General features: G+C 37.5%; 1 protein-coding gene across 3 annotated transcripts in view; it reads left to right on the top strand.

Moving 5' to 3' along the window:
- Ccdc50 (coiled-coil domain containing 50) overlaps nt 1–23,967 on the top strand; it is a 65,943-nt gene that overhangs the window by 9,578 nt on the left and 32,398 nt on the right. Inside the window, exons 1-5 of one of the 3 annotated variants that reach the window (XM_048453922.3) lie at nt 6,346–6,406; nt 9,706–9,768; nt 17,294–17,356; nt 18,363–18,489; nt 20,665–20,755. In XM_048453922.3, the coding sequence (XP_048309879.2) occupies nt 6,361–6,406; nt 9,706–9,768; nt 17,294–17,356; nt 18,363–18,489; nt 20,665–20,755 (390 nt within the window). In that variant the 5' untranslated portion in view covers nt 6,346–6,360. Of the gene's footprint in view, nt 1–6,313; nt 6,407–9,705; nt 9,769–17,293; nt 17,357–18,362; nt 18,490–20,664; nt 20,756–23,967 lie in introns of those variants that run through there. The other 2 variants (XM_048453923.3, XM_085685380.2) reach the window with 2 other exon arrangements.

Here is a 23,967-nt window from a genome sequence, read left to right as displayed (position 1 = left end):
TGCCAGCTTCATTGTTGAAGACACAGAAATACAGTTTTAGATGGTGCTGCATTTAACTCTGAGTTCTCATGTGTGCTCTTTTCTCCTTTAGTTGATTTTTAGATAAAGGACATTAACAAATAACATTTAAGTTAAACAGGCCAGTTGTTTTTAAAAATAAAGAGATATAATAGCAAACAATTTTGAAAGTTTTAGATAAGAAAAAAAATTGTGCAGTTTGTAAGTTTGTAATGGTTTAATGATGAAAAGAAGGGGAAAATCATAATTCAAAGTAGCTCAAAGGTTTTCGCTGTAGTTATGTTTAATTTGTACTTTAGAATGATCTCATTCTGTTTAAGTGGAAAAGGAAAAATCAGTACTCCTTTAAACACACAGATGCTATGAATACATCTGAAAATTTCTTACATGAATACAGTTTATTTTGATCATATCCACTTCTTCCCTTCCAGCTCTATCACATCCGCTCCCGACCTCATGGCTTCCTCCTCATTTTCCCTTTTTCTTTTCTACCTTTTTAAACCTGTTTCTTTTTAAAAGAATTATTTTTATTACTTTTGGTTCTGTGTATATGTGTGCATCGGTGTGTGGGTGAGATGACATGCATCTGGGTTCCTTGGAGGTCAGAGGCCTCAGGTGTTTCTAGAACTGGAGTTATAGGTGTTAGGAGTCTCCTGGTGTGGGTACTGGGAACTGAACTCGGGTCCTATGCAATAGCTGGTAACTGATAAGCCTTCTGCCCTTTTAATAAGAGTCAAATATGCATGCAGGGCAGACATCAATTAGAGTAACCAGGTACGCTCATCTTCTTGCAGGGTGAGACATGAGGATCAAGCTTCCTCCGTCTACATGTAGCTACTCAGTTTCTCCTGCATCATTTGTGTCTCCTCTTCAGTGTGTGGTTTTTTATTACTTTAGGTGTGTGTTCTTATATCTGGGTCCTTTGATATGTGGGTATGTCTGGATTGTGGCTGTGCCATGTTGTTTTTACTACTGCGGCAGTGAAGCTTTAAAACAGGGATGCAGACTCTCCAGCAGGGCTGTACTGCTCAGGACAGTGTTGGCTAGCCTGGATGTTCATTGCTTCCCTATGGATGTAAGATTGGATTTGTTTGTTGGTATTTTTATTTCTATGAAGAATTGTGATTGGAATTTTGATGGATTTGCATTGATTCTGTAGTTTGCTTTTCACACTATTCTAACAATTCGTAGGATTGATAGGTCATTCATATTGTATTTTCTTCAGTTTCCTTACATTTTAAAGTTCTCATTTTATAGGTCTTTCATTTCCTTGCTATGTTGGGGTATTTTATTTTATCGAGGGTGTTGTGAATGGGATTATTTTCTTGATTTTTTTTCCCTCAGTGAATTTTGTCTTTGTCTTTTTGTTAGTTTTGTATCTGCTCACTTTGCTGAAGGTGTTTCTCAGTTCTAGGAGTTTTTTTGGGAACTTGCAATCTCTCATGAATAGAGTATTATCATCTGCAATAGATTTTGACTTCTTCTTCTTCTTCTTCTTCTTCTTCTTCTTCTTCTGCTGCTGCTGCTGCTGCTGCTGCTGCTGCTGCTGCTGCTGCTGCTGCTGCTGCTGCTGCTGCTGCTGCTGCTGCTGCTGCTTCTTCTTCTTCTTCTTCTTCTTCTTCTTCTTCTTCTTCTTCTTCTTCTTCTAATCCCTTTTATTTTCTTCTCATTTTATTTCTGTAGCTGGGAATCCATGTGGTTTATTGAGTAGAAGTGAATAGAGTGGTCTGGTTGTCTCTGATCTTAGTGCCAATGCTTTGATTTTTGCAATTATACATGATGATAGTCATTAGTTTCTGTATAAAACCATCATTGTGATTAGATATGATTCTTGTATTCCTAGTCTCCCCAGGATATATTTTTTATATTATAAATGGATGTTTTATTGTATCAAAGATCTTTTCATTGTCTATGAGGTAGCTATGATTATGTCTGTCTTGATTTATATATGTGAGTTACACCCACATCCCTAACTTGGTGTTTTGGATGTGTACTTGAATTTGCTTTACAAGTATTTTGTTGACAATTTTTGCATTTTTGTTGATTAGAGAGATTGTGTTATAATTGTTTGTGAAGTGTTGGTATTGGGTTATACTGGCTTTGTAAAAGGGTTTGGAAGTGTGCCTCCATTTCCATTTTAAGGAATAAATTTTGGAGTATTGACATCAGTTCTTTTTCAAAGGTCTAGTAGAATTCTGTACTGAATTAATCTAGACCTGGGCTTTGTGTGGTAGGGAGATTTATATTACTGTTTTTACCTCACTGCTTGTATAAATCTGTTTAAATTATTCACTTCATCTTGGTTCAGTTTCCATAGATCTCTACCCATTTCCTTTAAAATTTTCAGTTTAGTGAATATAAAGTTTTAAAGTTTGTCATCATGATTTTTTTGAAACTTTTTAGTGTTTTTTAATTTTTCCTGTTTTATTCTTAATTTTTTCTAGTTTATGCCTTCTCTCTATCTTTCTTTTGGTTGGTTTGTGCAAGCCTTTGTCAGTGTTATCTTTTCAAAGATCCAGCTCTGACCCATTGGTTCTTTTTTATTGTTTATGCCATCTCTGTTTCATGAATTTCCGACTATATCTTCATTATTTCTGTCTGTCTACTGCTTTTGGGATTGATTTGTTTTTGTTATTTTAATGACTTAAGATTCATTGCCAGGTTATTTAATTCTAAGAACTAAAAAAAAAAATTCTTTCTTGATTCTTCAGTGTACCATTCATCATTCCAGTTTGTTGTTTAGTTTCCATGAGATTGTATATTTTCTGAGGTTTCTAGTCTTATCTCATAGTGATCAGATGACAACATGACATTACTTCAATTTTTATGGATTTGTAGAGACTTTATTTTTGTCCCATACATGATGTGCTTTAGAAAAAGTTCCATGGGCTACGAGAAGAACACATATTCCTTTTGCTTTCTTGTCTGAGTTTTACCCTGTGCAATTTTTTTCCCAGTCCTATACTTGTCTCTTTTGGAATCCAGCTCTATTTCTGTGTATGGTTTTCATATGGAACTCCTTGGCACAACTGTGAGCTTGAGATAGCTGATTGATGTGACCCTGCAGGGCCATCAGCCAGGATAGCTGTGTGCTGTCTAAAGCATTGTTCAGAGCGTGTGTTTACTTCCCCAGGTCTTGTCATCCTTGTTGGGGCACAATGATGGTTCTGGAAGCAGCCACTGTGGACACATTCCATAAAATTGACACTTGAACTGCTTGGTAGATTTCACAGAAGAGCTCTTTTGTCCAGTGTGCAATTAACTGCATATCTGAGTTTGCCAGATTCTGCACCTGTGAGGCTGATGTGTTTGGTTGCAGTCCTAGCAACAAGTAGCTCCCTTGGTGAAGCACAGTTTTCAGTCTGGCAGCAGAGAAATATTCTTGGGGAGTTGATCAAATGAATTCTGGGGACTAGAGAAGCAAAGAGAAAATATTCCTATTCACTTTGTTTCCTAACAGTGATCACCCACTCATTCTGACAAGGCTTCTAGTTCACTATCTTACCTGGAAAACAAAAATGTTCTATTTCTAAGGATACATATTTGCCTTTTTAAGTCTTTAAATAATTCTTATTTATTTTTGGTGCAAGGGATTGGACCATGGACCTTTGGACATGCTAGGCAAACACTGTACTACTGACCTGCCTGTCAGCCCTTCTTCCAAATAATTCTTATCTTTTATGTAACAAGTGACAGTATAGTTTAGTAGTAGAGCTTTTGTCCTGGCTTCAGGACCTAAAATAAAACAAAACGAAAGTACCTTTAACACATACACACTCACACACACGAACATGGACACACACTACCATGCACACTCTAGAACAATAAAAGTGAAGTCTATTCTCTATATTCGAAAGGTATATGACCATCTTGTCTTCTTTTTGTTCAAGATGCAGGCAGCCGCTTTCTGTACAGGATTCAAGATGCAGGCAGCTGGCTGTTTTTGTGTCACTTTGACACCAGCTGAAATACTGGGGAAGAGGGAGTGTCCATTTTTAATCCCAGCATTCAGAAGGCAGAGGCAGGCAGATCTCTTAGATCTAGGCCAGCCTTGTTCACTGAACAGATTTCAGGACAACCTAGGCAATACAGAGAAACCCTGTCTCTAAGAACTCAAAAAGAAAAAAAAAGATAGGAAGAAAATGCCCCCACCAGATTGGTCTTTGAGCAAGCCTCTAGTGCATTTCATTAAGTAGAGATTGATGTGTGGGGGAAGGCCCAGCCCACTGTAGGTGGGGCCACCCCAGAGCAGGCCATTAGGAACAAAGGCAGTAAGCAATACTTCTTCATAGCCTCTGTATTCATTTCTGCCTCCAGGTTCCTGCCTTGGATTCCTGTGCTGACTTCCTCAGTGATGGACTGTGTGTTTCCTGAGAGTTTTAAGAAGAAATAAACTCTTTCCTCCTCAGTTGCTTTTGGTTATGGGCTTTTCACAGCACTCAAAACCCTATGAAGACAGACATAGTGTAACTGAGCATTCGGCCCCAGGAAACCTTTGAGCAGAAGGTGCAGTCTGCATTTGTAGTCACCAGGCAGTTGATAACTGATAACACAGTCTCCCTTTAACTGATAGTGAAGGCTTTGTGAGCACTGCTGGCTAGAGAAGGAGAAGCTTGCCAAAGGATGGTTATTGGAGGGTTGCTGAGGAAGGAAAGCAAATATTTGTTGTTTTGCTTACTGGAAATAGCTTCACAGCAGGAGTGTGGAAATAGTTATTTGGTGCAGGACAAGGTTAGCACATCAGTTAATGTATGTGGGTAGCTTCATGTAGGCTGCAGTGGGACAGATTTGTATCATTCTATTGAATAAACTTTGTTTCCTGCAGTTCTGTCTCTTGGATGAGTTCCTGGGATAATGTAGATTTCCCTCCACAGTGCAGAGTATGCAGCTCTTAGTGAGAAGGAGCCTGTCAGAATTCACTGTTAATCAGACGGCAGAATTTACACTAAAAGTCTGATGTTTCCTAGGAGCAGGTGTGCTTATGTGCCACAGTAAGGCCATTGTAGTTCTGCATATTGGTTAAACAGTATCATGTTTCCTACAATTAAAGATATCAAAATGGTATATAGATTATGTAGAAAGTTTCCTTTATAAAACAATTAAAAGTACCAAAATTAGGAAAATTCGTCTAGCTTTAGTCAGACACAACTTTTTCCTGTACTTTTTAAAGTGTTGCTTGGATTATTGCATGACTGTTCTTCTAAGTATGCAATTCTAATGCATTTCAATTGTGATGCTTTGATGGTTGTTCTATTTCACAGACTCTTACTATGTGACTTTCATAAAGAGTGTTGCATTGTTTTGTTAATCTTACACATTTGTCTGTGAAAGTTTGGAATGGTGGGACTAATCAAACATTTAGATATTCTGCTTCCCCTTCACTTTTACTTACTCTGTTTTGGAAATGTGCTGTCCTTCTGTTGGATGTTAGTTACAAAGAAGATCTGTTTCTCTCCCCTCATAATAATAGCTGAGCCTTCACTGAAAATAAAGAACTATCAAACATCCACACCTGGAGCTGGAGAGATGGCTCAGCAATTGAGAGCATTTCTGCAGATTTTTAAAGGCCCGTAGTAACTGCATCTTCTAGTTTAGAAGCCTAGATCTGAGTCACTAGTGGGTTAATAACACCTGTCTAGAAGAGATACTTAATAGAAATAACCAATTATAAGATGTTATTAACTTTGATGATGCCAACACTAATAATAGGCTTTACTGAATTACTTCTTGTTAAATAGCAAGTGTTTTCTTTGCCCTTCCTATGGGCATAATTTATTTTATCTTAATAAAACACTTCTTGCCCCATTTTAAAGAAAATATTTTGTGGCTATAAAGATAAATAATTGTACATACTTATATCCTGGTGTTGGATACATGGATTCAAAATAAAATGATTAAATCTAAGTAAACACCTGTCCAAGTATTTATCAAAATCCTTTTAGCCTATGAAAATGCTCATTTTATTGCCATTTTATGTGGAGTTTTGCTGTTCCATAATGCACCAGATTCCTGGTACCTGAACTTAGCCCCCACTGAACTGTATTCCCCAGATGAGAAACATGAGGTTGAGGTTCCCCAGATGAGAACAGAGATTAAAGAATTTGCTGAAGGTAAGCTGATGACTAAGCAATATGTGACTCCTGGTCTATGTAGCCCCCAAACTGATGTTTTGTCTGAGAAATAATAAACAAAATTCACAACCAATCCACGCTGCTACTCTGTGCTCTGTACTTTGGATCTTAGCATGCTTACTGGAATCCACCTTTGATTTTTGCTTATTCCTTCATGGTAATAGCTGACTTCCCAGCCTTTGTTAAGAAAAGAGAGCTATCAAGAATCCTCATGTGCGGCTGGAGAGATAGCATAGCAGAAGGCCTGGAGGACCTAGGTAAGATTCCTCTCACCCACATGGGACGGGAACTCACAGCAGTCTTTAACTCAGTCCCAGGGTACTTAAGTCCTCATGGCTCACTTAGGCACATGCATGTATTGTATACATGCTAGAAACACTACACCCATATAGATAGATAGATAGCAAAATTTTAAATATTCATACATAATTTGAATACCAATTAGATGAATAAGGTTTTCGCTCTTAAGAAATAAGCAGAATAAGAACAAAAAGAAAAATTTAACCTCACTTAATTTACATAATCCCTTTCTAAAGAAATTTGTTCATTTTCTAATTTTTTGTCTTGAAGTCTTGTGGTCATACTGAGAAATACAGGGTTGTTTCTCCTTTGTAATTATTGCAGGGTCTCTATATAGACTTTATTTCTGGAATAGGATATCTAATTTTAAAGTAGTCTCTTTGACTGACAGCGAGGAAAGTAGGTCTGCTATGTGTGGATACGTACACCATTGTGAGACTTAGTTGATTCTAGCAAGGTGCCCAGATCTCAGGGTACCTTCTAGGTACATTTCTTACCCGTAACCACGACTTGATTCTGAGATGTGATGATATGTCAGAGGAAACTTGTGGGAATCTCAAGACTTACTCATATGTTTCTGACCTAATTATTATTTACATACACCAATGTTACTGGAAACTTGTGTAGTTTCTGACCAAGTTACCAGAGTAAAATTGTGCATTGTACATTTTATGGGAAACTTTTTTTAGGAATATTTTCACTTTGTTTGCTTATCTTATCATCTATAACTGCAGTAAAGTAGAAAGTTTTTAGTATCAGTTTTTTTTATTTTTAATGAATTTAATTTATTAATGATAATAGGGGAAAACATGTTAGTCAAGTATGTACTTCCAGAAGAGAAATTGAGAGTGTACAGTCTGGCTCAGGATAGACAAGTGTTGTAGGAGCTAGCACTTAAGGGGACTCTCTTCTTCTGTGAAGCCACAGCCCAGTAGGGTTTTTTTTTGTTTGTTTTTGTTTGTTTAATTTCCCCTGGTAAGTTGGGTTGGATGTGATATTTTGGGTTTTAAGAGCGCCACTAGGTTTATTCTACAGAAGTTTAAGGAGATGAGTGGCTTTTCTTTCTAGGCTAAGGCAAACAGAGAACTAGCCGCCAAACCATATGAAACCAGCAGAGTGCCAGGGACATGGCATTCAGGGAATGGAACAGACGGCTGCACTTTCTTTCCAGAGAAATGAACTCACAGTAGGATAAAAGACTCTTATTATCTGGGTAATTTTAGAGGAAAAATACTTTAAAAAAACTTTTGTATGTTATTGTTTATATAATGTCATATCCTTTTGAGGATGCCCTATGATAACAATAGTCTCTTGTTTTCTAGACCATGAGGCTGTCTCTATCAGAATGAATGCCTTTAAAATAACAATGCTTTCCACTACTTAAGCACTTATTAGTAGTTACTTCTCTCATATTGCAGATGAGTAAACTTGTGTTTACACTTATGTGTTATCAGAATATTCAATTAAAGAATTGTAGAGCTGGTCATTGTTACCCCTTTCTTCTTCCCTGTGCATAATGTATTCATTGAATGCCTCCTAGAACCTCACAGTGTCATACTGTTTACTATAGAAATGTATACGAGTTCCATCTTTTTATAAAGATGATTAGAAAATTTTATGTTGATCTGAAAATAATGGACATTTTAAAGTAGAAGTGATTCCATTTTAGTAATTTTTATGATAGAATAATTTAGTTAAGTTCAAATTTTCCTGGATTGTTATAAAGTAGATCAACCATATAAAATGTAACTATATGTAAGGAATGCAGGGAAGACAATACCATTTAAGAGAATGCTTTTTCAGTTGTGATCAGTTTCATTTTCAAGGCATGTTGAAATTCATGAGTATACACATTGGCTAATCTGATTTCAAGGTCCTTGGGTATGTTATTGAGTGAGCTCCATTAACCACAGTGAATGCGTGCTCTTTTTTATACTTGGGCCTTGTTTACTTTAACTTTGTGGTTATATCTGCAAAGTGATGGCCTCATGAATATAGAATGACTCTTTTCCTTTTTATCGTCCTGAAGTTACCAACACTACCATCCACTGCCAAGCTAAGGGACAAAAAGACAGGAAAGATCTCAGGACTCAAGCGTCTGAAGCTAAAGTGATGACTAATATAAGAGCAATAAAGTGCTAAAGACCCTTAATTGCTTATAATTGCAAAGTGATTTAGAAATATTTATTAAAACAGGTGTACTTTCACATGTACCTGGATATACACATACTGACGCATATCTGCACACTTATGCACATGTGTACACTTAAAGGTGGTGTTGGTTTATTTAATGTTGTGGAGACTAATCTAGGTTCAAGTGATCCATTTACCTAATTGAGTGCTGTCCCACCTGTCCAGATGTAATTATTATGTAGAACATGGTTACCCAATAAAACATCCTTGATAATGAAATTATGCTATATTCTCTATATAGTATATATAGCATACTATATATAACTATTGAGTACCTCTAGTCCCATGTAACAGTTTAGCACTGGAAACATGGTTCATGGCACTGAGAACTCAGTTTTAAAATTTTGATTATAGTTATCTCAGGCTGAACTAGATACAAGTGACTAATACAGTGTGAGAAAATACTGTGTCCCTAGGTTGGAGAGAAATTCCTCTTCAGTAGACCCGTCAGCCCGAGGTTTGCACCTGGTGTCTGACTGTCATGGTTGGGCCATATGGAATACACATCACTGCAGTGTTACAGGGGCTGTGACTGCTGGACAGACTCTAAGACGGCAGAGCTCAGCCATCACTTTGGTAATCTGACTGAACTCCCGCCTCAGACTGTAGGTGTTCTCCCAGGAGAAACCAGATGTGTTGTTCCTGGAGTTTCGGTGTTGCTATCAGTCTGTGAGCTGCATATTCTGAGAATAGACAGAATCTAAAATGTAACTTGCTTAGGGTAGTTTTTGGATTTTTGCTACTGCCAAAAGATTTAGGCTCATTTTTTATAACAAACAAAGTTTATAGAATGTGTTTTCTAAACTTCTAAGGGCAAGTTACTTCTGGAAATTGTCTTCTTAGAAAACGTGTTACTAGTAAGAATCCTCCTATCTCCCTGCTGCTTCCCCCAGAGATTTCCCTGCTTCTCTGAGCCCTGGTCATTTTCCATCAGATGGAAATTACTGACTCAGCGTTTTTCTCTTTTAGTTCCTTACCCATTTAGTCTGTGGTTTTGATAATGAAGTAGATGGCTTACGATAGTAAAGTAGTACTTCTGATTTGATGACTTGTATCATCTCAGCATTTTCAGAACTGCTGGCCTATAATCTGCTGCATATGTGGTTAGCTAAGTCCTGCTTGCCAAGTAAGTGGTTTAAGTTACTGGTTTTACACTTAGCTTTGAATTTGGAGGGGAAAAAAAAATCCCCAAACAGAAATTTACTTTTGATAAATTTCATAATAGTAAAAATGTTTAAAAATATCTCTCCTATGTTTAACCTTGTGTGCGGTGTGAGTGAGTGTGTGTGTGTGTGTGTGTGTGTGTGAGAGAGAGAGAGAGAGAGAGAGAGATTTGTGTGTGAGAGAGAGAGACAAATCTGTTTATTTGTGTTTGTGTGTATCTTGTGTGTGTCTGTGTTGTCTATGTGTTGTGTGTCTGTGTGTGTGTGTGTGCACTCAAGTGTGCACATGTTTAAATCCATGCATATTATCTTTCAATTCTATAATTCTGTTCTTTTATTTAAGTTCTAACATAAATTTACTTGCATAGTTTATGCTAATAGTTTTGCCAAGTGAAGAATCGACTTTAATTTTCTGATAAGAATGAAATAATCTTAGTACTTTACCATTGCTGCTTCAGAAAATTTATGTAAATTTTATTTTTATTTGTATTTTTTCATAAAACACAAAAGCTCTAATCGAACAGTATATATTGAATCAATAAAACCTTATGGTGAACCTGATATTTTTAATGAGTATTTGTTGCCTTATGTTTAGATATTTAATTTAGATATTTAAATTACAGTAAAAACATATCTTATTATGTATGTATAAAATACATCTTATTATAAAATTACTTGAAAGGATTGTAAGTATCCCCTTTATGGAAAATAATTGGTAAATAGAAACGTCCCAAATGGTAAGGAATTTCAGTTACATCGTAATCTTACAGTATATTACTAAGATTTTTATGCTTTCTCTTTCTGGAACATTCTAAAAATCAACTTAAGTTAAAAAGTCAGATATTTCTGCTGTAATCAAAGTATTCTGTAATGCTCTCCAAGATCATTGTTGGGCTCTGCTTGCACCAGTGTGGTGTGTGTATGTGTGTGTGTACAGACATGCATTCATATATACATGCATATATACATACATACACATGTGATATTATCTCTTAGACCATTGGTTCTCAACCTTCCTAATGCTGCAACCCTTTAATATATTACCTCATGTTGCAGTAACCCCCCCAACCATAAAATTATTTTTATTGCTACTTCATGACTATATTTTGCTCCTGTTGTGGATCATAATGTAAGTATCTGTGTTTTGCACAGATGATCCCTGTAAAAGGATAATTCAATCCACAGGTTGAGAACCTCTGTCTTAGACATATTAGTCTAAAATTCTTTAGTACTATCTCTCCTGAGGGGAGATTCTTCGGCCTGAAATAGAGGGAAGCGGGGGATCATTGTAAGGTCCTAATATCCTTGATTTTTTTTTTTTTGTGGTCCAATAAAAACTACAATGTTTTGTGTCCTAACAAGCACCATGGATGACTTAACCTTACTGCTTTTCCAGAGTGCATTGAGAAGGAGTCTCATTGGTGGTAGAGGTGTACTCCAAGGAAAGACTGTAGGAAAGTAAATTACCTCCCATCTCTTCTATTGAGGGATTTTTGAAACCAATGTACAAATGCATATATAGACCATCTTTCTTGAAATTAATTTCCCTCTCCAGTCCAAAAAACCACCCATATATTTGTATTATTCTAACTAGCATTTAATATTATCTATCCTTTCTGATATTCAGAAATGCATATTATTTATCTCAGTTCAAATTTTAGCACATTAATATTTGAGACCAGAGTGGTGAACTTCATTAATGTTTGTTTGTTTGCTGGAAGATCTTGCTCAAGCCACTTCATTTTGTTTCAGTTTCATCCATAAACTAAATGAGCATGTCAGTAAACCTTGATTTATAGATGGTTAGGAGAAATAATCATGCAAATCCTATAAATGTCAACTTGTGACTGTCACACATTCTCAGTACAGACTATGTTTGGAATATCCTCATTGAGTGGATGACAGCAGACACAATGCCAAACCCTGTCTCAAAGAAATCAGCTAGTATTCCATCTGCTGCTACTAGTACTCACTTAAAAGAGGACAACACATACAATTCTACCATCCCATAAAGGGGGACTTGAAAGAAATAGTCTCTAGTGAATGCATTAGTAGTCTAAGCATTATTATGTGTCAGTGCTTCTTACTTGTGTAGATAGATTGAATAGTGTACACACACACACAAATACCCATATATTTACTGTAACTATATCTATTCACTCTGTAGCCACACTGGAGTGAAAGGAAGAGTTCTTACTGAAAGAATATAGTTTAACTAAACTTTGAGCAGAATTAGTTTAGAAAATATCACTTTACTCTTTTTGACTCTTACTTAGCTTTTTCTTACCAGTATAAATAAATAAATGCTTACTAATTGGCTAAAGTTTGAGAATGAGTTCATTTGTTGGAAAAGCAAATGGAATTTCTGCTTGCACTTTGATGTGTTTGTGTGTCTGTGCATGCTTGTGGAGAATGTGAGGGGGACACCCCTCTTTATCTACTACAAAAGGTAGGAGAATTCAATGACTTATGCTCTGTCACTTCTAAATTTCTCAGTAATAAAAAGGATACATCCTTAAAACAAGTTTAAAGAGAATACTTAGTTCACAAGCAATAAACATGGTTTAAGTGTGTTTTTTAAACCAAAACTTTAAAGCATTTTATGTAAAATATACACTAATTTCTTTATCTATTGAAAGAAAACTGAGGTGGTCAAAATCTGTTACTATTAATGAATAAGAAAACACTTTAAAAATACTATTTTAAGACTTTACATTTGCTTTCTTTGGGCTGGAATTCTAATCACTGATAGTCAACTTTTTAGAGTTGTTGATAGAGGAATAAAGTTTCTTCTTTGTGACTGATTGTCAAGAAGAGAATGGGTGGGGTGCTATTTGCATAAAAAGTAGTTCTGTAATTATGTGTTTGGAAAACCCTGCAATTATTGTAGGGAGAATTGGGACACCGGCAGTGTCTGAAGCTCAGAGGTGAAGCTGGTGAGTAGATGTGTTTGTAGGGACAAATGATGATAAAACAAGAAGAAATAGATCAGTGATTGAAGAAGAGAAAAAAGAAATAAAATTATAAAGGGGCAGATTTGATTGGTTTGTAGTAGAATCTGTTGTAATATCAGGGAATTTGCTTTTGTTTTTGGATAAATTTCATATAAAAACTGCCTTGGGAATGCTGTTGTGTTTGCCAGTGCAGGTGCTAGAGTACACAGGGTCTTCACAGCTCACTCCACTGCTGTGATTCCTAGACTTCTGTACATCAGGACACTGAGCTTGAGGAGATCCTAAGCAGTTTTATGTTTTACTTTTGTTTTTCTTAATTGGTTTTAACTTTACTTTACTTACAAATTCACCTTTACATGTTAACTTAGAGTTCTTTGGTTTTATACACAAGAGTGATATAGTTGTGTCATATGGCAGTTCTGTTTTTAGTTTTCTGAGGCGCCACCCCTGATATTCTTAGTGGCTATACATATACTATTACATTCTATTTATTAATGAATCAATTTTTCATATACTGTCCTAATCACAGTTTCCCCTCCCCTATGGTCATTGACTCAACTTGATATAACCATTCCTAGCACTGGAAATTTCACTTAGTGGTGAGAGATGTCTAGTTGGGGCATTTTCTTCCCTGGGCTTTGGTGACCCCATTCATATCGTCTATACTTGTATATATTGGACAGCTTCTACAGTAGCACATTTCCATATGACCTCCAGTGACCTTGTTGTTAGTTATCCTTCACGTTCTCTTCCTGACCATGTCCTGCATCCCCTCTCCACTTAACCCTCCTACCCAGCTCACACCCTTACTGCACCTCTCCAGTATGCTAGCTCCCTTTCCTCGGGGACCCTCCTTCCCTCCTGGTCCCTTACTCTACACCTAATCTTTGTGATTACAAGGATTGTATCATGCTTACCAGAGGCTTAAAAGCTAATATTCACATAGAAGAGAAAATGTACAATACTTGTCTTTTTGGGTCTGGGTCACCTCACTCAGGATAAATTTTTCTAACTCTAAACATTTACCTGCAAAGTTAATAATTTTGTTTTCTAAACTGTTCACTAACACACCATTGTCTACTCATCAGTTGATGGACATCTTTAATTTCTGGTTCTTGAGAATAGAGCAGTAGTGAACATAAATGAACAAGTTTACGTTCCTGTTTGCACAGTGATATAGGATTATTTCTTGTAGCTTTACCATCTCCACCACCCGTTGTTGTTTGTTCTCTTGATGGCAGCTATTCTAACAGTGGTGAGATGGACTCTTAGAAAACTTTTATTTACATGCCTGGTGGCTAAGAATATTCAACAATTTTTCAACTATTAGATCTTTGGTTTTCTTTTTAAAGGCATCTGTTCACCTCACTGGTTCGCTGGTCCATTTACTGACTTGTTGACTTTTTTTTTTTTCTTATGGGTTTGGATGTGGTCTCATGTAGCCCAGGCTTTTCTCAGACTCATGGTGAGGCAGAAGATAACCTTGACTGTTTTGATCATTCCACCTCTATTTCTTGTGCTTGGATTACAGATGTGTGCAGTGGCTAGAATCCAGGGCCTTGTAAGTGCCAGGCAAGTGCTCTACCCGGTGATTACAACCCTAGCCTCTTGGGATTATTATTTGTCACCTTTATATGTTCTGGATAGTAATAACCTGCCTGAGGTATACCTGGCAGAACATTTTCTGGGGTTCTGTTGCCACTTCTACTGTAGTTTGCTCTTTTCAATTTGTCACTGCCTTCTTTGGGCAGTATTACACTCCGGGGTGGTGACAGGTTCTATTTAGACACCTGACTTCTGGGTGTGTTCTGTTTTCAGGCCCCCACATCTCAAGATGGTGCCTACTCATGGACCTTGAAGTCACACCGTGTGACAGAGTAGTTCTTCTCCACTGCTGATCCATCACTTACTTCAGTAGGATTTGAGTGTGTACGTGCTATGGACTTGTTCTGAGTCTGAGTCTGGTCTCTTCACCAGGTCTCCCTTGGATGAGGCTTTTTTTTCCCACTTGCTCCTCCCAGGGAACTATGTGCTTGATGTGTTCACTGTGGCTGCTTTTTGCAGGATTGCCTTTCTCATTTCCCATATATTTCAGTTGTCCTGTCACCCTCTGCCTGTGTGAAGGCTGAAGGCTCTTCCTCTTCTGTTTGGAATAGTCTGCTTCTTCTTATACTGATTTCATTAGCTGCTTCACTTGGAGTGCTACTAGTTAGCACTCTTTCTCAGAATCGTCAGCATTTTGCATTTAATCAGCATCCCGTAGTTTTTCTGGATGCATACGCTGTGTAGAGAAGGTGTGGAGATAGCCCCCACACAGTCCCTGCCCGCAAGACTGCAGTTGATGAAAATGCCTGGCGAGTGAAACTGAATGTAGCGGTGTGAAAAGTAGGGACATTTAAGTTCCCTTACCAGTGCTTTGCATGTGTGCTCTAAGATGGCTGGACTGTCAGTGTCGCTCACTTCCCATGGAGCAGGACAGAGAAGGGTCAGAAGTTTCATCTGTCTTCTGAACTTGGCTGTGAAGTATTTACTCCAGTGCCATTCTGGTTTACAAAGATGTCCATATTTCTAACTGCTTCTGCTTGCTTGAGAGCAGTGATGCAGTGAACTCAGGAGGGCCTTGAATGGCAATGAGGTTGGCACAAAAGAATTGTACATCAGACTAATAATATTTCTTTCTAAATGAAATTATATACTTGGAAGTTGTTAGAAAACTCTAAATTTAGAATACATTACAAAAAGTTTAAGAAGTACAGAAACCAAGAAGCTGGCACATATAATGTAGATACATATATGTATTTATGTTTGTATCTGTAATCCTGAAAAATAGTTTCTCCAAAGTATAGTCCCCTGTACTATGTATTATAGACTTTGTTTTCTGTTAATTATTATTAATGCTTTTATATGGAATCTTGCTGTGTACCTCATGCTGGCCTGAACTTTCAATCTTTCCTCATTAGCCCCTGAATGCTGGGATTACAAACTGCCATTCTTCCTACATGTAGTCTTCTTTTCCAAATGCTTTTCTGAAAATAGTGCTCATAAGAGTAATATAAAAACTTGACCTATTCTTTGTACATAAGTGTTTCCATTAGTACTATAATAAGATCAGTTAATAAGGCCATGCATTTGGTGATATTCATCATTGGCAATACATTGTGAACTCTTGTTTCCTCTAAGATGAAAACACGTATGGATTAGCCAAGAAAAATTCTGTATTAATTAGTTGAAATGTTTTAGAGACTTCATGTTGGAAGTCTCTAGACTTTTTTTTTGGCAATAGAATTTTTTTTGACAATCATTTCTTCCAGTTTATTGGAATTAAAAAGGGCTGTCAACTTGTTAGGGAAAATTGAGCTTTTACTGTTAAATATTGACTTTTAATTCCAGCCTTGCTACCATTGTTTAGTCCTTATGCAGACCATCTATCTGCCCAAGATGTCAACTAGTATAATTTGACAGCACTTTCACTGCATGTGTTGAATAGTGAGTCAAGCTGGGCCTCAAGTGTTTAGAATTTTCTGAATATACATCTGATGAGAAGAACACATTTCAATTGGAATTACTAGTTTAACAGTTACATTTGAAAAGCAAATTATATTCAGTTGAACATGTTTATTGGGCAGAAATGATTCCTGTGCTGTATAACTATTTTAAAATAGTCTTGACATCTCCAGGATTCCCCCTACATCTTTTCAAATGATCCATGGCTACTAAATTAGGGGAGGATCCATGGTCTCAAGGATTCCCGTTGTCTTTGGATTGCAGATAATTGGGGAATATCTCTTGGTATACACAAAACTAGGAATTCCATTCTAGCTTACGTGTCCAGCCATTAAGGAAGGTGACTAACCTCAGAGGAGTGCTCTCCTACCTGAGGAAATAAGGTGAGATCTCTGAAATAAGCTCAGCTCTCTAGAAGAACTATAGGTCAAGGTGCAGCAAGAATCTGTGACTCTTCAAACCCTGCTAGAAACCAGATTTCCTGTGCAACAATGTGCAAAGCATTGTTGACTCTAGTTATTTTAACTGCACCATAGAGAGGCAGATGGGAGTTTGTAGACCTCTGGGATCTGAGGCTAGGAAGGAAGAGCTAACCATTGATTTGTGGCACACTTGATTGACATTTAGTAGGCTCTAGGGTTTTTTATTTTATGACTTATTTTTTTGTTTTGTTTTATGTGTATGAGTGTTTTTCTGCTTTTATATATGTTCAACACATGGGTGTCTGGTGTCTGTGGAGACCAGAAGAATGTGCTGGACTCACTGTTATAAGCTGACATGTGGGTTGCTGGGATCTAAACCAAGGTCCTTTGTAAAAACAATAATTGTTCTTAACCACTGAGCTGTTTCTTCAGCCCCATCACTAGGAATTTTGGTGAATGATGAATTATGCATTGTAATTTATTTTATAAATTAAGCTAATAAATTGCAAAATATTTAAATTGTTTTAAAGTAGACAAAATTCTTTTATATTTATGCAGATGTATAGTAATACTAATAATTTCTCCATTCTGCTCTTCCTCCTCTACAGTGTGTCGAGATTTTGCTGTCCTAGAAGACCACACCCTGGCTCATAGCCTGCAGGAACAAGAGAGTGAGTAGCAGCTCTAATTCGTGCTCCTGCAGCTTTCTCTTTAGTGGTCGATGAGGCTTTTTCTTCCTGTTAAGTAACGAGAAAGTCACTAAGTATACCTCATATCTATTCTGAAGGAAAGGTCCTGGCAAGTGACAAGGGTAAATAATGAATTCTGTATATTTTCAAATGAGTCAGGGATAAGAATAGTGCTCACTTTCTGGAGGAAAAGGACTGACTTTTCCCTTCCCTTCCATAGGAGGGAGACAGTGGTTGTAAATGTATCTGTAGTGTGTCAGAAGCTTGGCCTTGGAATAGAAAATGGGACATTTTCCATAGGCAGTAGTAGTGTCTGTGTTAAGTTACACTGCATGTATTTTTTGTAGTTTGAGATAGGTTGAGATAGGGTCTCCTGTAGCCCAGGCTGATCTGAGTCCCGTGTCCCATCCCCCCCCTCCCCCCCCCCCCCCCGCCATTGTAGTTTAGGATGATCTTGGAAATCTGATCCTACTGCCTCTGTGTCCCAAGTGCTGGCATTGCAAGCATGTGACACCACACCCTGTTGATACCCTGCTGAGGATGGGACTTGGGGCTCCCTGCATGCTGGGCATGCACTCTGCTAACAAAGGTATAGTCCCAACCCCACATGGTGGATTTTTCTGAATACTTAGTGTTTTAGTAGAAAGTAAAACCCATTTAGATAGTATTTTATGAGTTCATGATTTGTGAGTTCTTGGAATGGCAACAGAGTTCAGTAGAAAGAACGGTGGCCAGCTTAGGGTGCCTATATAGACGTCCTGGCACTGCTGCAGTTATGTCACGTGATCAGAAAAGCAATTGACTTATTCCTGTTGGTCTCCTTTTTACTCAGTAGAGTAACTCCTGAAGCATTTTTATCTTTTGTTAAAAGCATAAAGTGGAGTGGTGGGTATATGACTTTTATAATGGCGAGTCTCTACTTAAATTAATTATAAGCTTTTGATTGACCTGTCAAACATTGTAACTCCCCTTCTATTGTCCTGTTCAGTTGAGCATCATTTGGCATCAAACATTCAGCGGAACCGTCTGGTCCAGCATGATCTGCAGGTGGCTAAGCAGCTCCAAGAGGAAGATCTAAAAGCCCAAGCCCAGCTTCAGAAGCGATACAAAGACCTGTGAGATCTGGGGAATATCACTGATAGAAGCATGCCTATGGGACAGCAGCCAGGGCAGGGAGGGCCCCTTCTGGCTCTCCGTGTCTTTTTTTGTCTGGGATTACAAATTATGTGGTGGCTGTCCAGTAATTCTCTTTGTTACTGAAATATGCAATTGGGAAATGTTAGTCATGGTAGGCACACTTTTAACTCTTTGACTTTGAGCTGATTGGTTTGTCTCTTTCAATTTAGTCTTTGTACCTATACCATGAAGAAAATAATCTCTTATCTTCTGACTAAGTTTGTTTGGGGGAAGCATTGGAATAGTAGACACCAATTCTTTATGTGCCATAATGGGTTCCTTTAGTTTTCTTAGCTGTGTTTGTTGCACCATCCTTCTTTGGTTTCCTTACTTTTTAAGAAGCACAATGTTCTAGAAAGCACTGAGGTGTAGTATGATAGGTTATAATTGCTAAATGTGAGAAAATGTTGTGGGCTCCTAGGAAGCTAGAAGTAGCAGCTTTCAGCCTTTTCTCCCTGGCAGTCTGGTAGCTGGCACAGCAGAAATTTCCATTAATGGTACTTTTCACTCAGATTGGGAGCTTTAGCCACTTCGAGCCAGGGTGACCAGCATTGACTGCTCTGTGCTCACAGTCCCCCTTCCTCATGGTTCTGTCCCTTTAGCCGACTGTGCTGGAACTGACCCTACGTAGAAGCAGGCTTTGACATTGTGACGCTAAGCTTGAGTTCTGTAACTTCCGTGTCGCTCGTGACCTTTGGAATTTCGACCTGCTTTCCACACTGTGCTTCTAGTTCTTCCTGTTCTCTATCACCTTTTTAAAGTTGATTTCTGTGTGATAATGGGTAAGATCCTAACTTACTCAACCTGGAACATAAAGTCTAAACCATTTTTTTAAACTTATTCAGTGGCATGAGAAGTCATAGCTCATGACTAACCAAAATCAGGTCTGCAGACTTTTCATTTAGGGATTGTTTCTTTGCTACCGTGTCTTAAAACAGAATCCGTTGTGTATTCACACTAGTATGTATGGTCACACTTCTACTTTTAGATACATCTACCAATTTCCAAGAATATTCAACATTTTATGATATAAATGAAAATTATTTTTATCTCCATGGGTTTGTTAGAATATTTTGATTTCAGTCACTCCAGAGAAGTTAGAGTTCCCCTGACAATACTTTGTAATGTATCTTGCTGATTCTCAATGGAATATACAGCCACATCTGAGACTCAAAGAATACTTGAAGTTCAATTGTTGGAGGGAAAATAGGAGGAGATATATTTATTTAGCAGGTGAACTGCAAATTATAAGTTGAATTTTTCTAGCTTGTTTTGAAGTAGTCATTTCTAAACATAATTTCGTTCATCTTTCCTAGATGGTTACTTTATACAAAAGATAACTCCCCAGAATTATCACAGTCTAGAATTTTAACTCTCGTTTTTCCTAAAACCTGAAATCAGAACAGTACCTAGGATTGTACTTTATAGTTAATTACTTCTCAGAGAACCAGGCTTCTTAAAGATACTAGGAGAGTTTGCTTACCGAAATGATTGCCCTGGTTTCACCCCTTCTGAACGTATAAAAGACAAAAGCCATGATAACTGCAATGTCTCTCATGTCTAAAGCATTGAGAAAACTGACGTTTCCTAAAGAAGCCTCCACTGAGAACCACAGTGGAAAAACACGAGCTCTTTTGTCCTTTTAAATTTTAACAAATCTTTTAGTGTTCCTTTCTAAATTTAAAAATAATATAGATCATATTTATACAACAATTAAAATCATACACTACCTGTGATTATAAAATTATTGATGTTTTTATGATCTTGTTTACATTCTTTTTCTGTGTGCTATATATTTGCATATTGGTGGGTATTGATCTCCTGGACTATATAGAGCTTCTGCAGAATTTTGGAAGACCCTCTATCTTCCTGTAAAGTGGCCTCACTTGGGTAAAGCAATGCAGCTTTCATTATACCTGAAGGAATGCCAGATTTTCCACACAGTCACTTTATGATCCAACTTTTTACTTGGTTCAGTTGGGCAGTGGTCTTTTCTGTTACTGTCATGTAAATTGAATTGTAACAGCTTATAACAGTATTCAATGAACTGTTCTGTGTAACAAAAGTGTTCCCTTGTGTCCTTTGTTTATATCACCATTACCTTTGTTTTACAGTGAACAACATGACTGTGAAATTGCTCAAGAAATTCAGGAGAAACTGACTATAGAGGCCGAGAGACGACGAATTCAGGAGAAGAAGGATGAGGTACGACTTTGGTGAGCTCCTGCATCCTTTCTGGATGACAGCAGGACTCCTCATCTGGAATGCAGTAGGGCTTAGGTGTTGTTTTTTGTGTACCACTGTTTCTTGATGGCTTGTATCCTGGGGAAGTCTTGACATGAAATCTGAGTTAGTTTTCTAGCACTGCTGTCTCCATCATGATGACTTAACAGGATAGGAACTTATTCTCAGAAACAGGAAGTCTAAGATGACCTTCTCTGGGAAACTGTGCCCCAGCTGCCCATCTTCGTTATCATAGGCAAGAAGCTCATGATTGGTTCGAGGACCTGTCATGCCTATATGACCTTAAATTATTATATCCACAAAGGCCTCAAATAAGACCACATTCTGAGGCTCTGGCTGAGTGAAAGTGAGCATTCTTCAGCTTGCTAAAACTCTCTGCATGTGAGTTGCAGCGTTTGGGAGCAGGCCTAGAGAGCAGCTCCCTCTGGAGTGAGGCGTCAGTTCTTGTGGGGTCCCAGGAGCTGGCGTTATTCTCTCTCTCTGTTTATGCTGACCCAGAGCATTTGATTCTTCCATTCTTGTTAAGTTCATTTTTAAAGCTGAAATGAACAAGTTATAATGCTTCGATTGTTAGAAGATGAATTTGTAGATGTTTGCTGTTGTGCTATTTATTTGTAAGAATCTATACTGAGAATGCTCTAAGACTGAGAATTTTATGTACACTAATTCTGTGTCTACCTTCTTTCATACATTCTAGGCTGTTGGTGGTCCTTATACTCTCTTATATCATTATAGAAAACAATCGGTCAATTTTAATGGCAGCCTTACAGTCTGATTTGTTAAATTTCCAGAAACATCTTTTATAGCTACAGGGGGTGGTACTAATAATAGTCACATAAATTGAGACTCTTCTGAGCTAATTTACACATGTGTCACTTTTAGATATAGCAGGGTCATTAGCAAATTAGCCTACAGACAAAGAGCCACCTTTGCACCTAAAGATTCATTCAGTAACCAGTGATTGTGAAATATCTGAGTATATTTAGCTGTTTGTTAAAAAATAAATTGTGATTATCTGATAATTATCACTACACGAAGAAGTCGTGTTGACTTCTGACCCAGTCTGTTAGTATCACAGGAACCCTTTTCTTACTGCAGGATGTCATGCCTCTTTACAGTAAGTGCTTTCCTTTGGGATGAAGCCAGGCTGAAATAAGTAATTGTATTTTATAGACAGGAAGCTTCTTTTTGTAAATTAACAGAGAGAGTGACCTCTTATAAATGCTACTTATATTCTCCAACCCTACCTCAATCCAGAAAGCCATGGGCTAGAAAGAGAAACCAAACACTTGATTTTAAGTATGTGAGTTCAAGTAAGCTAGGTAGTTATTAATTCCAGTTTGGAGATGAAGAAAGTTAAGTCTTAAATAGTGACTTCATTCCATATTATAGTAAGATGCTAGAAAATTTTGTTTGTACTGTTTAGTTCTGACTTATATGTACTGTGGCACAATATGAAACCTGTGTTTTAGAGTTGGAAAGCTCAGGCCTAAATTTCAGCTTTTCAGCTTTTAACTGTTTGATTTCCACCTGTTCAATTAAGTATGCAGTCTTCGGTTCCCAAGTGGCAGTCCTGTCAGCTGATACACCTTTGCACTGAAAGGCTGCGGTAGGGTTTTAGAGAGGTGGTGTGTAAGGGGCCTCTGCTACTTAAGTGGAGAATTTCTTTTCCTTTTGCTTTTGACTGGTTGGTTTTTCCACTTCCATTCCCTTATAACAGTATGAATTTTTTCCCAGAGTATATATATGCAAAATTAGGAAAAAATTAAGTAAGCAAAATATGTTCCATTGGGGTGTGATTTAAGGGTCTTCCTTTCAGGCCTTCTATTTGCTTGCCCTCCACTATATTTTGACCTATCTGTTTTCTTTCCCTAACTGAGTCAAAAGTGAACTGAGAAATGCACCCGGAATTTCAGCAATTAAGTCTTTATGATTAACCATAGATGTTTTCAGTTTTTATTTATTATCGTGTTCATTGTAATTACTGTTGTATGTGTTAGCCCAGCAGATACAAGCGAAGAAACCACTGTGCTGGGAGAAAAAAGGAGGAGCACAGAGGTAGCTGGTTAGCATTGTGAACCTCTTCTGGTCTCCATTTCCCCTAAATACACTAGTTGAGTTTTCCCTACGTGTCTAGTGGAGAGCCTTGCAGGGCACTGGTAGGGTTTGAAATCCAGACATGTGGGTTGGTTCCATTTTTGTCACAGTAGAGGCATTTGTTGGTGTTTTTAAAATGAATTAAGAGAAGCTATATTTAGTTGACTTAACTTGACAATTCTTCTAAGTCAGTATATATGTATGAAATGTATGTTTCTCTGTGTGTGTGTGTATATGTGTGTGTGTAGAGGCATATCATATTTTGTACATTTAAAACTTGGTCTAGACACATGTGATGTGCTACTATTTTAGGAAAGGTTGGTTTTTCTTATGTAAATATTAGCGTGGTTAGCCCTGTCATGCAAGATTGTGGTTCTGGTCTAACAGTTTGAAGCCATCTGTACTATGAACTACTCAGAGATAAACTTAGTAACTAATTTATAATCAAAATGAACTCAGTGTTATGTCTGCTTATCCATAGTACCCTCAGGGTTTCAAGATTTTATAAAAGTATATTTATATAAGTTTGTTATTTTAAGAGCAGCTCAAATAACATATATTTTTGTTAGTACACTTTTCTGTGATTTGAACTCTAACCTGCTTTTATACATTTGTAGCAGTAAGGCTAAGGGAAGGGGGCTTCTAGTTGAGAAAACCCTGCTTTCCTTATCCCAGTGATATTGCTACTTTTGTACCTATAGCCTTTTCCAGTTTTCCTGGCTTTACAGCACAACCCTTCATTATACCAGCTTTGAGATGTCCCCTAAGTTAGGTATTCATGTGTAAAATGCTAACTAATGAAGTAGACTAGCAATCTACTTGGGTGGTTTTGTTGTCCCCACTTTCCCCATTTACACCTCATATTTTTAGATCTCTTTTCATTTTTAAGTTAAAAGTGTCTTTCTTTTAAAACTCACGATGACTAGAGGACAGAGGTGAGAGCATTCCTGGAGAACTAATCCTAACACACCCTGTGTAGAATTTCCTGTGATTAATAGAGTGGTCCTGGGGCTGCTCTAACGTCTGTCCTAGAGCACTGAACCACCATTCCCGGCGGTGTTTCATGAGCCTTTGCC

This window comes from Myodes glareolus, chromosome 2, assembly GCF_982192425.1.
Source record: "Myodes glareolus chromosome 2, mMyoGla1.1, whole genome shotgun sequence".
Taxonomy (NCBI): domain Eukaryota; kingdom Metazoa; phylum Chordata; class Mammalia; order Rodentia; family Cricetidae; genus Myodes; species Myodes glareolus.
Note: the sequence above shows the minus strand (reverse complement) of the source record. Positions and strands in the feature narration are given on the sequence as shown.